The sequence below is a fragment of the Phyllopteryx taeniolatus genome, chromosome 21 (genome assembly GCF_024500385.1).
Source record: "Phyllopteryx taeniolatus isolate TA_2022b chromosome 21, UOR_Ptae_1.2, whole genome shotgun sequence".
Taxonomy (NCBI): Eukaryota; Metazoa; Chordata; class Actinopteri; order Syngnathiformes; family Syngnathidae; genus Phyllopteryx; species Phyllopteryx taeniolatus.
In genome coordinates, this window is record NC_084522.1 from 1227677 (window position 1) to 1241050 (window position 13374).

Sequence of the window (13374 nt, forward strand, 5' to 3'; positions counted from 1 at the left end):
CTGATACATTGTAATTGAACCTTTTCTGCTACTTTTAGCTGCTTATTGTTGAAATATTTAAAGAGTCAGTTAATTTTTGCTGACACTCATAATTGGGCAGATTATTATACGGCACATTGTATTTCACTTCACTGAAGAGAGAGACTAAACCAAAACGTGATGTGCCTCAGGGTCCGCGTCTCTATCTGCTGTACTTTACTCTTTACTATCTACTACTGTTAATATGTGTTATACTTAACCTGTGCTAACACACAGTTATGTATCCCAGCACAAACCAATCACGACTTGCTGTATTCCGGGTGCTTCTGTTCCTTGTTTGTCAGGTGAAAGGTGATCCTTGCTGGAACGCTCCCAGCGTTTCACTCCCAGATGTTCCTACATGGGAGAAGCAGCGGTCCAAGCGTTCTCACGCCAGCCCTTCCCAAATGCTAAACTGAAGCGGTGCGTTTTTACAGTTTACAACCGCGCATCTTAAATCACTTGCTGTAAAACTGCGTCAGGAATGCTGGTTTGTCTGAATGCGACCACTGTTAAATAAATGCCAAGCGCAGCTGCGCGAGCGCTCGTTGCTGAAATAATCCAATAGTACATTCCTTCAAGTTTTGCATGTTAAATGAACGTAGAAACGTATCTGTCCGGATTTCAGCCTGTGTACAATTACTATTATTGAGGACCGCTGGATTATACTGTCAGATATAAAAAGGATTTCATTGCTCTCGCGACGTAAATCTTTTCCTTTTTGATGTATGACGTATGATCCAGGTGATGAAGAGCACATGTTCTGCTCCCGCCGTCCAAAAACTCAACTTAGGCCAGACCTCCACGTTCTAAAGCATCCCTGTGATATGTTTGTGATCTCCCACATTTGGGATTTTCCCAGCCAGCGGTGACGCCTATCAAAATGTGTGCGATCCATTGACTGTGTGGATGATTTAATATCGCAATTTTGAGGACTTTTCTCATACTCAAAAACTTCCCAGATTTTGTAAATGTAAATTTGGTTGCTGGTGTGATCCCTGATAATTGTCTTGGATGTTTTTGAAAATTCAGCCCCCGAAGCCAGTTTCACTCCGCAACATGGACTTTGGTAGACATGTCTATCATGAGGAGACTCACAAAAAAGTCTCTAGAAGCCATTCCAGAAAAGACACAGATATTCAGCCATTTTGGTTTGAAATAGGCTATTTTAAGGTCATTTTGGCCATTTCCTTAAAAGGCAGACTTTTGAAAAGTCAGCATCTGAAGCCAGTCTAAGTTAGCAATTTGGACTTCGGTAGGCATGTCTATCATGTGTAGACCCACAAAAAAACTCAAGGAACCTTGCCCCCCTAAAAAACAAGAAGTCTGCCAATTTGCTTTGAAGTGGAGTATGGTAATGAACTTTGATGACTAGCCATAAAAAAAACGAAACACTTAACTCTTTTTGACAATTTAGCCAATTTCACTCAGCAACCTGGAATTTGGTAGGCGTGTCTATCATGAGTAAACCCATAAAAAAAAAAAAAAACCTCCCAAGAAGCCATGTCCGAACACACTCAGGAAACCTGTCAATTTAGTTCGAAGCGGACATTTTTTGGTGACTTGGCTAAAATGCAGCCCCCGAGGCCAGTTTAACTTAACAGCATGAAATTTGGTAGGGGTGTCAATCATGAGTCGACCCACAATAAACTCAAAAGAAGCCATGCCTGAAAACCATATAGGTTTTTTTTTTGTGGTGTTAGTATAAAGAAAGCAGCATGCAGAGATGCGTGGCATCTGCATGAATGAAAATTGGAGGATGGGACACACTTCCAGCAGTGTGTTTAAAAGCAAATTACAGTGGAGGAAAACATTCAATATGTTCCAAACCTCGTGCGCAAGCTATATTTTGGGCCCCGTCGACAACCGCGGTACCTCCTCGAAGCGGCGTTGCTTTCCAGCATCTCCCCGCCTCCCGAGGAGCCCGACTTAAGAAACACAAGCGCAATTGTCTTTGTGAAGGGGAAGGAACGAGTGTGACGCGCGGCGTGATATTTGGTCTTTCCCAAATGAAACATCACATGCTAAAAGCTTTCATGGCTGCTATGCTAAGACGGTGGATCATGCAGGACAATTCCATGCGCACCTAAGAAGACAGGAGTCTAAATGCTTTCAGCTGAATGTAACGTCCTATATAGCTTCCAGATGTCGGAAACCGCCACCAGTCTGCTAGATCCTCCCGCACGGTTCCCCAATCGACATGTTATGATTTGAACATGTTCAGCTCAGTTCGTTGACCTGGTTATGGGTTAATTACCTTATTTGTGTCTGTGATTATCATCCCCGTCATCTTGACTCGTATGCGTGAGCTGATAATACGATTTGTCGGCCATATAAGTGATGAGCTTGTCGTTTTCGATGCGGCTAAATACGAAGCAGGCGGAAAGCTATCACGGTCATGTATTGTATGATTAAGATGAATATCTACGGATAGAAATAGTTTGGCAGATAAGCTGCTTGCTGAGAAGAACAATTGATTTGTGTATTCGTTTTTATAGGATTAATATTACAGTACATGTAAATTAGCAATTCTACAACTGTATTTTCCAGTCATGTTTCATGTTATGTATTATTACATATAGAGTAAAAAGATATTGATGATCATTACTAAGCGCATATTAACCCTCCTGTTAGGTCCCATTTTAACCCCAAAAATATATATTGAGAGTACATATATTTTATTGAATAAATGTAAATATATATACAATAAAGAAGAAAATAAAATGGCCAGCAGAGGTTTGTTCTTTGTTGTTACATTTTTATTTTATTTTAACATAGGTCAATTTAAAAAAATAAAATAAATATAATCAAAAAATATTTTGGAAATGTACAGTAAGAAACAAAAGAGCAAGGCGAGCAGAGGATATGTTTTTTCTAAATTTATAAGAACCAGGCCAGCGGAAGATTTATTTATTTTTTTTACATTTTTTAAAAATATTAACATAGGTCAATGTATGTTTTAATTGAAATGTGTAAACTTAAACTTTTTTTTTAACAAGAAAAAGAAAAAAAGCAGTTTTTTTGCTGCTTGTTTAACTGTAAAAACTATATCAAAGAAATATATACATATATTCCTGCCCCCCTTTAGCCTCTTTTTACTGTCATATAAATTTAATGAATAAATATAAGTATGCAAATATTTTGAAAATCTATCATCAAATGACTTTGGAAAAGGTTAACAAGGGTCAATTTGAGCTGCAACATAATTGGAGTATTAATTTATTTGTTTGATCAGACATTTGGAGGCTTTTTTTTTTTCTGATGCCCTCTGCTGCATAGAAACTTCCTTTGCAGGCAGGTCAGTTTTATCTGCTTTTTAAATATATAGATATATTTTTTGTATATATAAATAGGAATGGGGGAAAAAAAAAATGGTGTCCACTCTGCACACACACACACTCACACGAACAACCCAGGCCGGACATGGTAAACGCAGGCTCATGTTTTCCAGCCGACGCCTCTCGCGGGGAGGGCGAAGAAGCTGGTGCAACATGTGGCAGCCAGCGAGCGGCCCCCCCTTCGCCCTTCGCGCGTCTCTCGGGCCCTACTGGCTGCTTTCGCCTCTGCTGGCTTTTTGTCTTCTCCCGCGCCGTGCGATGCGTCCAGATGTGACAAAGGAGCCTTAAGATGGAACCCGTGCGTAGCCGAGACTTCATGGAGGTTTTGATTCAGAACGGTCAAGGTAGGCGGCGACAGTTCCGTCTTTTTGCCGAAAGGTGTCAGCACGTAAATGCTTTTTACTGGCGAGGAGCTGGCACGGTCCACTGTGTTTACTTGTGTGGTATAACATGGATCTTCCTTTTTTTTTTTAGCCTTCTCTTCAGAGCACATTGTTGACTTTCTTTGGAAAAAGAAGACTCGGAATGATTAGAATCTGTGATTTGAAAGTTTTTGGGGAAAAAATACGATAATATATATATAATATATTTTTAATACCACTTTTTGCCACATGTGGTAATCGTGAGTCATTTTCACTGAGCTTTTCTTCTTCTTTTATTAGCCTCACTAAACCAGGCTAACTTGTCTTAGCTTGTCTATTTTTATTTTAGTTACATTCAGCTTGGGTTGACTTGATATTGCTCAGCTTAGTTTCTTCTTCCTTATGAATTTATTTTTCTTGAGCTAAAGAAAATTATATTGGCTCCAAGTTTTTATTTGTATTTTTAGCTTGACGTAATGTGGCTTATCTGAGCTTATTTTAGTTTGTTTATCGATTAGTCCTGAGGTTGGGTTACGGTTAGTTTTTTTTTTTTTCTCTAGCATTGTTTGTTTTAATTTAGTTTTGTACATCTTAGCTTAGTTAGCTTAACTTAAATTTTTTTGTATTTTTAAGTTTTTCTGAGTTTAGCTTAGTTTATTTAAAATTACTTGAGTGCTGTATATCTTATTTTAGTTATCTGTTTTTTAAATTTTGCATGTGTATCTTAACTTAGTTACATATATTTTAACTTTGTTCATCTTTGCTTTTGTTTTTATTTGTAGCCTTAGGCTTTTCTCTGTCCCAAACTTAATATATCAAATCTTCATTTAATTCATTTTAGCGCAGTTTGGTGTGCCTTTGCATGACTTTTAGATTTAAGTTCTGTATATCGCATCTTAGTTTTAACTTCATTTTAACTTTACATTTTTTTATTATTATTTTTTTTTATTTTATTTTGACATAGCTTGGTTTGTTTAGATTCTTTTTGTCCTTTAATCCAGTGATTCTCAGTGTTGTACGTGTACCACGAGTAGTATGTGGACTCCCTCTAGTTGTATGTGAAAGAATCACAGAATTCAATGGACAAACTGCATACATATGACAGTGGCTTGAACTTTGTTTTGTTTTTTTTAAATCAAATACAGTACATTTGTTGAATAAAGTTTAGTTGTATTTAACTTTTAAGTACAATACATTTGCATTTTAACTGTTTTCTAACATTTATTGAGGGACAATTTTTATTTAACTTATGCACAACACACTAAATAAATTATTTATTTAAGTACAGTTTTTTTATTTTTATTTATGTTCCTATATTTAAATAGACTTTTGGTGTAAATTGTGATGAACACTTAGACCTACTAAGTACTATATTTGAATGTCTGTCATTATGGTGGTACTTAGGAAGCCAAGTATATTCTTGACATGTGGGAAAAAAAAGTTTGAGAACCACTGTTGACTGGTCCGCCAGCGGTATGGCCTGCAAAATTGGGTGTTTTGAAGTTGCCATGGCGACGGAAGTTTTGAGTCATGGTTGTGAAGTTGTCACTTTAAGGCCGCATTATTATTATTCCATATGCTGCTTGAATCGATGATTGCGCGTTACTCTCCAGAACATTGCCACAACGTGTTGAGCTATTAGAAGAAAAATCGTGCGGACGAGGAGCAGCAGTTTTTAAAAAAAAATATTATTATATATATAAACGACCTCCACAGAGGCCTCTTTGTTCCACCTTTTCCTCCCTTTGTCCAATTTTTTTTCTTTTTTCATTTATTTTTTCCCCCCTGCTACACATGGAAGCCATCCAGGGCAAACCACCACGCATGAGATGCTCTTTCCACTCAGCTCGCAGCTCACAGCCGTCTGCTTTTCGCTTCCCTTGCTGACGAGCCTCCACTTTTTTTTCCTTTTTTTTTTTCCATCCCGTTATTTTCCCTGGAACGTCCCCCGCCTTTCTCCCTCCTTCCCTCCCTCCCTGCATCCGCCTCCGCCTCCCATTGGGTTCTGATTAGAAGACACAATGTGGTGAGTCCGGTCTGAGGAGAAGGAGGATTTTGTCCAAAAGTGCTGAGCTGCACCCAAGAAGGCAGGATGGACTTGTGCTGCTGCGTTTGTCCCGGATCTCCACGTGGTACGTTTTCATTTGTTGTTGTTTTTGTCGCTTAGTCCACTTTCAAGCGCTTTTTTTGTACTTCTTGTAGAATTATATGCCAAAACACCTCGTCTGTCTTACGACGTGTTACATCCACTCACTGGGCGCCAAACGACCGGGCGCTTTGGGATGGTGAGCGTCTGCGCGTCGCACGTGTGGGTGCGGTCGTCGGCTCCTCCCTTTTGGAGAGGGAGGGGTGGCGGTGGAATTCCATATATCTGTTGCGCTCAAATTGTCGGATATTGTGCAGAGCTGGCGATAACTTTGCTCTGCCAAGGCTGTTTGACGTTGTCGGTCGTCAAATGTTTGCTGTTTTAGTCTTTTGCAGTTCATCCTCAAAGGATGACCCTGGGAATGTGTACCAAGCAGACACTTGATTAGGTACACCTACACACAAATGAGGTTCAATGCAAAAGTTTGCCTTGACAAAGATAACGAACGCTCACTTGGGTTTCACACCACCAGAGGAGTGTTTTGAATTGATTTCATTTAAATCCATGCTTTTTTTTTTTTTTTTTTTTTTTTTCCCCCCCCCAATGCTTTTCGCGCGAGTACTGGAGCCTATCCCAGCTATCTTCGGGCAGGAGGCGGGGTACACCCCGAACTGGTCGCCAGCCAATCGCAGGGCACATACAAACAAGCAACCATCCGCACTCACATTCACACCTACGGGCAATTTAGAGTCTTCAATTCACCTACTACGCATGTTTTGGGGATGTGGGAGGAAATCGGAGAGCCCGGAGAAAAGCCACGCAGGCGCGGGGAGAACATGCAAACTCCACACAGGCGGGGCCGGGGATTGAACCTCGCTCCTCAGAACTTTTCTGAGATTTTGGAAGATTTCTTTTCGTAATCCAAAACAGCACAAATACATTTGTAAACTTTTTCGATGAAATTTCAACATTTTGTAAGATTTTTTTTGTTGTTGTTGTTAGTAATTTTTGGGAATGAAATTTGTTTTCCTTAAAAAAAAAAATGTCCTTGTAAAGAAATTGCAAAACATTTGTAAAATTTTATCGCAAAAAAAAACAAAATGAGATTTCATGATGTCAATCTGCATTTAGGTTTTCTTTTTTTTAAAGAAGTAAGCAGAAGTTCATGCAACAAGAGGCGTGATGAGCCGTAACCTTTAGCCTTCCTGCGTGATGTGACTGTCGCGCATTTCGGGCAGCCATTGGATGCTTTCACGTGTCGATCGTCATAACAGCTCCGCCCACTCCCTCAAATCTATGTGATTATTTTTCGTATTGCTTTCTTGTGCCATTTAACACAAACCTATTCCATTGGGAACTTCTAAAAGTGAGCATTATTGCCTCCAGCAACAACGCACACGCACACGCTGATGCAAAAGTGACGCAGCCTGTAACGAAAACAATTTTGTTGCGTTCTTGTGTGTCGTCGTGACGGCCTCGTCTCGACGTCAGATCACTTTGAGATGGAGACACCTGCTCCAGGCAGATGAACAGTGTCGCCGTCGTCGTCATCTTCATCTTCCTTCCACCATGTTTGAATCTTCCCTGGATCAATGCGAGCGGTGCCAACGCCCTTTTTTTTGCCCGCAGTGAATTGCTTGTGACACTGCAGACAAAAAGACTCTTTCATGCTGACTTTCTGGCAAAATTGGTGCTTCAGATGCTACCTCGGAATCTGTGAAATTTGCCCTCAGAGCCGCATTCCTGATTGGTTCAGATATGATACGCAGTGTGGAAGGGTCTGAAAAATTGTGATGGAAGCCTTGTGGCTTCTGTTGTTATCATTTAACGAGCTGCAAAGGATTATGGGAGTGTTTGCTGTCTAACGCGTGGTTGCAATTAGCCGTGACGGGAGTTGCGTAATGAGGCTCGGAGGTGCGGAGTACGCCGGGTCGGAGGTCAGGGTAAAAAAAATGCTGTGGCCTGCTTGTAACCATTTGGGGAAGATCGGCTGGGGAAGATCCAGCAATGGCAGCGCGACTGCGGCAGCGTGAGGAAATTTGGAAACTTTGAGCTGGCCAGTTTATCAGGCCTGACCTGCGCGTGTGCGTGTTCATGTATTATTAACAGACTGCAGCGAGTGAGTCTGTCAAGCGAGGCCAGTCCAGTCCCCCATTTGCAGGAGTCCTGTTTATTTTGGTAACTTCTGGAAAGCTCGGGCGCAACGTGGAGTCGGGGGAGTGAGCGGCATGGGGGTGTGAGGAGTCTTGTTTAGTCAGTGACTTTCAGACGCTTGGGGGCAACGTGGCGCTGCAGGACTGAGATTCATCTCTCCATTGTAAAAACTAGCAGCGGGGTCTTGTTAATTGGCTCACGTTTGGAAGTTTTTGCCATGCTACAACGTGGAGCGGCAGGTGGGAGGGAGGGGCCACGTTCAGACGCGCCTCCCGCCTCGGTCGTCTTCAGCGGGTCTCGTCCGACGACGGTGCGCTGTTTGTGGCCGCAGCGAGCGAGCGAGAGGCGGCGCCGCCCCGGTTAAGCCTTCCGATTGGCTGAGACGCAGCGTCACGCTCGTTTGTGGCGAGAGTTGGAAGATTTGAACTTGGCTCATTGGCGAAAAAGCACATTTTCGTGTGTTCGCCTAGCACTCACGTGTTTGCATTGACTTTATAATATGTAATTAAGTCGCGTGAATACTTCAGTTCACGTCCGGTGTGAATGCAGCATAAGTGAAAGGCACTCTTCGACATCTTTTTTTTTTTTTTTTTTTTTTTTTTTTTTTTAAACTACTGGAGAAGTCTTGTAGATTCGGTAACGTTTAGGAGCTGCACAGCGGCAGGAGTCCTGGAGGACGTGAGTTGAGTAGGTGCTCCCGGTTGGCTCCTCGTGTTTGTTGGCTGCCGTTCAGAAGCGAGCGGCAAGGGATGGGCGAGTGAAGGGTGAGCGAGCGAGGGAGCAAGTGAGAGAAAGAGAGAGAGAGAGAGGGAGGGAGACAGAGAGAGAGAGAGAGAGGCGTGCTCCTGCTGCGACTTCTCTCTTTGTTAAAACTGTCGGAGGAGTTGGCTGCAGCTGGCAAACGTCCCGGATAGCACCACACCCCTAAAGCCGCCCCCAACTCCTCCCCTCCCTCCCTCCCTCCCTCCCTCACTCCCTCCTTCTCTCTCCTCCTAACCTGTCAACCCCCCACCGCCTCCCTCCCACGTGTGGTCGAAGCCCCACGCGATCGCCGCGCTCAGAAGCGAGGCCTGATGTCGGCGAGCCCCCCGGGAAACGCGTTCCCCTCGCTGGTGGCGGCTGGCCACCTGGTCACCTTGGTGCTGGTGTGGCGCTGGAGGTTGCGCAGGAAGCGAGGTAAGCGCCGCGCCACTTCAAGGGCAACGTGGGGACCTTGCCGCTTTAAGTTCCAAGGACGGAAACTTTTACCCTGAATGCTCCCCCGCTCGCCTCAGTCTCCGCCGCCGTCCTCGCTGCTCGTCTTATCCCGTCTGCCGTCACCACCCCATCCCCCCCTCCCCCCGACCTTCGCCACCCCCGCTCCGCCCTCAGCTCAGTTTCCTGTGGAAAGACAAACGGAGTTAACCCCGTAAATGCCACAAGCAAGGCGTTGTCTGGTTTTGGTTTGAGACGCGTCTCAATTTTCCTTCCTCAGACAGTACTCAAGGAGCCGGAGTCTTTATAATGTCTTTGGGTGTATTGCCATGACAACAAGCGCCTACTTTGGAACAAGTTGCGTTCCAGAAGGCTGCTCGTATCTTGAATTGTTTGTTGGAGTTGAAGTTTACTGCAAAACTGACACGTAAAAAGCTGAATCAAACAACGGATATTCAAGCACCAAATAGTTCAACCAAAACACCACATTTTGTCTAACGAAAGTCCGCCAGCTTAATGCTAACACATAATGCAAAAGGCCTTCGACATACTCATGGGAAATTCCATAGATGTTACGAGAATTATAAACCTTCACATTTGGAGAATAAAGTCGGAACTTCACGAGGGAAGGGAAAGAAGGAAATAAGACTTTTTACATTTAAAAAATGAGGGTTTTTTTCCCCTCTGAAATATATATTCTGGACTCGAAATGGTTATTTTCAAATAATGAAACTTTTACTGAACAAATGTAACTTTTTTTCATAAATATGGGTATGGCACAAATTCTGTATCGTGATACATATCGACATAATTTGCGAACTATATTGTTGGTTTGGATTCTCAAAAGTGTGGTACGCAAAAGAATCCATCCATCCATTTTCCGTATCGCTTATCCTCACTAGGGTCGCTGAAAACATGCAATAAAATAAAATATAGTGGAATGAAGCTTGTAGCTATGCATAGTTTTTAAAAATATTTTTAATCCATTACAGTCAACTTTTTTATTTTTATTTTTTTTTTTAAGTACAGTTTATTTGTATCGAACTTTTCAGTAAACTATAATACGTTAAGTCTTTGTGCTATGGTTTGTTGTTTTTGACATAATTTCTGCCGCATCGTTTTCAGCGCTTATGAAAACGATTCTGAAACAATAACATCGTGGTCGGTGGAAAACCTCGTGAAACAGGTGTCGAACCGACACGGAAGCACAAGTGCCTGCTCAGCTGGTTTAAAAGCGACATTCTGCGATAACAATCGAACGTTTGCTGTTGCGGTGAGGAACCGGACACACCTCGTGTCGGACGACACGATGGCGCCCCCTGAGGCCGCTTATCTGCATGTCGGACAAACCCGCTTCGTTGCCGTTGTCGACGTCTGCCTGCTGCGAGGGCGGCGGCGGCCGTCTTGATGGCGTCGTTTGCCCAAGAACCCGGCTGGGCGCGTTTCCTTTGGCGTCATAAAAAGCTCTCTGAAAGGAAGAGGTCAGGATGCACCTTTGGCGAGATGACCGCTCGCTTTTCACAGCGCAGTCGCAATAGCAAGAAAGACTTTTCATGACCGCCACCAAGATGGTTTTGAAGCGAATCAACAGTCAGAAATGGTTTGTTAGGTTGATAATAGTTTGCAGGATATTTAAAAAAAATAAAAAATAAAATATATACAGTTAGATCCAGGAATTCTTTTCTCAAAGCTCATAAGTAGAAAAGACAATACATTTTTTACATCATTTATAAATCACATTAAATACAACAATTACTTTCATCATAATAACAAAGAGTGAAAATGTAGTTATTTTCTCAAATGAAATTTGTTTTACTTTTATTATTCTGATTATGATCCGTCAATAGTTTTGTTTACAATCCAAAATGCGAGGACATTTTGTTCTTCACATACCAATACCAAGTTGTTGGACTGACTGTCAGTAAATCTTTATTTGTAACTCGGTACCAATTCTACAGATTAATTGAGTAGGTGTATCAAAACAGATTTGATTAAACGAGAAAATATGCGTGTGAAATGCAGGTATGATTGTTGTCCACTTGGGGTCGCCATTCCTCACATTTAACACTGCAATATCTTTGACTTTGAGTGTGTTTAGCTTTAAAAGGCGAGGTCTTCAGCGAACGAGAGCGTAGAGTTGGCTGTCGTGAGCTCAGCTTAGCTAGCAGTTAACTGGCTAACCGTTAGCCAGTGCGGGTGTAAGTTGTGTCCCTTGTGTATGAATGTTTATGACGCAGTTTGCTACCGATTGTTGTTACGAAGCGGACGGCTGTTACGAAGCGTTCCAACTAGCACTGGCACGCTACATTGAGTTAGTTCATGTTAGCTTGTATCGGCCATCGTGGACGTGCGGTTGTGTAAGCCACTTCCGCTTTGCAGTAGAGACATTGCACTTTATCATCTTAATTTTTAAGTGTGAAATGATCCCAAACTCTTTTGCACACTTTTTCCTCCTGGCCGGCCGCTACCCGAACAACTTTTTCTACACCGTGGCGCGTGAGTCTGCAGTGAAATTTGTCAGTGTGGAAAAATGATGAGGCTGATTTTTTGCCGATGCCATCTGCTTCCCGGAAGCCGCCGTGCGGTCGATTCCAGACAGCCTTTGACTGCAGAATGACGTGCAACTGTTCAACCTCGGCCTGCTCGCATCTGAGGAGGTATCGCGTTACAGACGACGCCGGCGGCCGCGTCCGTGTCACGTCTGCATTTGATCCTTTTGAAGCTCGGCCCGCCCGGCAACGTGACACCTCCCCGGTGATAATTATTCATAAGAATATTCTGCTTCTTATGCGCCCTGTGGGGTGAATTCTATCTCCGTAATAAAAGGCGCAGCCCGAGGTGCCCTTGACCCAGTGGGAAGTCGGACGGCGCCGTTTTAAAAAAAGCGCCAGGCGGAGAACTTGCCGTCGTATCCCGGAGACAAAGAAGTCGTAACGAAAGCTTCTCCCGCAAACGTTTGAACAGAACCCTTGTGGACTTTTGGGCTTTGGTGTCGTATCGATCCGCGACGACGTCCATTGAGGTGGGGAGCCGCACCCGAAACTGCGGCGCATTTTCTAGCGCGTGCTGCAGCGAGTCACTCTGCTGCCTCCTTTCACTAATAACAGACTTGAGCAGCTCGCTTTTACCGCAGCCAAAGAGCAAGAACGCTTGTCGACAAGGTTTCCTCGTTGGCGGCTTTGCTTTGCGCTTTCCAAAATGAAGCCCCTGTTGTAGCCCGTTTCAAATAGCAACGGGAAACTTGCCTGGCTCGCTTATCGTGGGTCGACGCACGAACAAGTCTCAAGAATTCATGTCAGAAAAGACACAGGAAGTGGACGTTTTTGAATGACTTGAAACGAATTCAACTTTTTGAAAATTCAGCACCCAAAGCTGGTTTCACTTAGAAACATGAAACTCGCTCGGCGTGTTCATCACGAGTTAGACCCACAAAAAAAAGTCTCAAGAAGCCCTGGCCGAAAAGACACAGGAAGTCGGCCATTTTGCTTTGAAGCGGTCATTTTCGGGCAAATGTGGCCGCCCTCAGGGCTCCTTTTAAAGGTAAACCATAAAACTCTCATAAGACAACGTCCGGTGAATCCTGTTTTGGTGAACAACTCGTGTGTATCATAAACACAACTTGCAGGCATTTCCAGAGAATTCCTCTAGACAAACGCTTCCTTTCAAGAGTCGTCCCACGATCTTCCGTTGGAGAGTTTCTCCTCCGCACGCTGTGAAGGACGTGAATGGCTGAGCAGCAATAGTTTAGCTTCTGTGTGTGTGTGTGTGTGTGTGTGTGTTTACGACGCAGCTGTCGCAAACATGTCCGAGGTGAGGCTAATTGTGCTCCATGTGCAGTAAGTGTTACTCAACTCGTGGCTTGCAGCCCTCAACTGGCCTGGGTGGGTCAAGAAATATATTTTTTCCTAAATGCATAGTTGGCAATGTATTTCTTTTCATTCTATTACTTATAATTATTTAGTATAAAATCCCATTCAGTACAAAATAAGTATGATGCTTTTTTTTCCCCGTTAGTTTACATATAATTGACAATATTGACATAGATTTAAATTATTAGCATTTAAAAAAATGTCGGAATCTTTACTGCAATTGTGCCAGTAAAAAATCTGGTATCATGCAATTTATCACGTTCACTTTATATTGCAAAATGCAACTCGAGCTATATTTGCGCCGAAACTTGTTTTGTTAAAAAAAAGAAAATGTAATGAAACTTTTATTACAA

The 13374-nt window shown here is 43.0% G+C and overlaps 1 protein-coding gene across 15 annotated transcripts in view; it reads left to right on the plus strand.

The window, feature by feature from the left end:
- Positions 1 to 13374, plus strand: part of pleca (plectin a) — a 69133-nt gene that overhangs the window by 19690 nt on the left and 36069 nt on the right. For 2 of the 15 annotated variants that reach the window (XM_061759404.1, XM_061759407.1), the window contains exon 1: positions 3631 to 3700. The exons of 9 other annotated variants lie outside the window; for them this stretch is intronic. In XM_061759404.1, coding sequence (XP_061615388.1) covers positions 3646 to 3700 — 55 coding nt within the window. In that variant the 5' untranslated portion in view covers positions 3631 to 3645. Of the gene's footprint in view, positions 1 to 3630; positions 3701 to 5705; positions 5851 to 8973; positions 9135 to 13374 lie in introns of those variants that run through there. 4 more of the 15 variants (XM_061759408.1, XM_061759410.1, XM_061759399.1 and 1 more) reach the window with 2 other exon arrangements.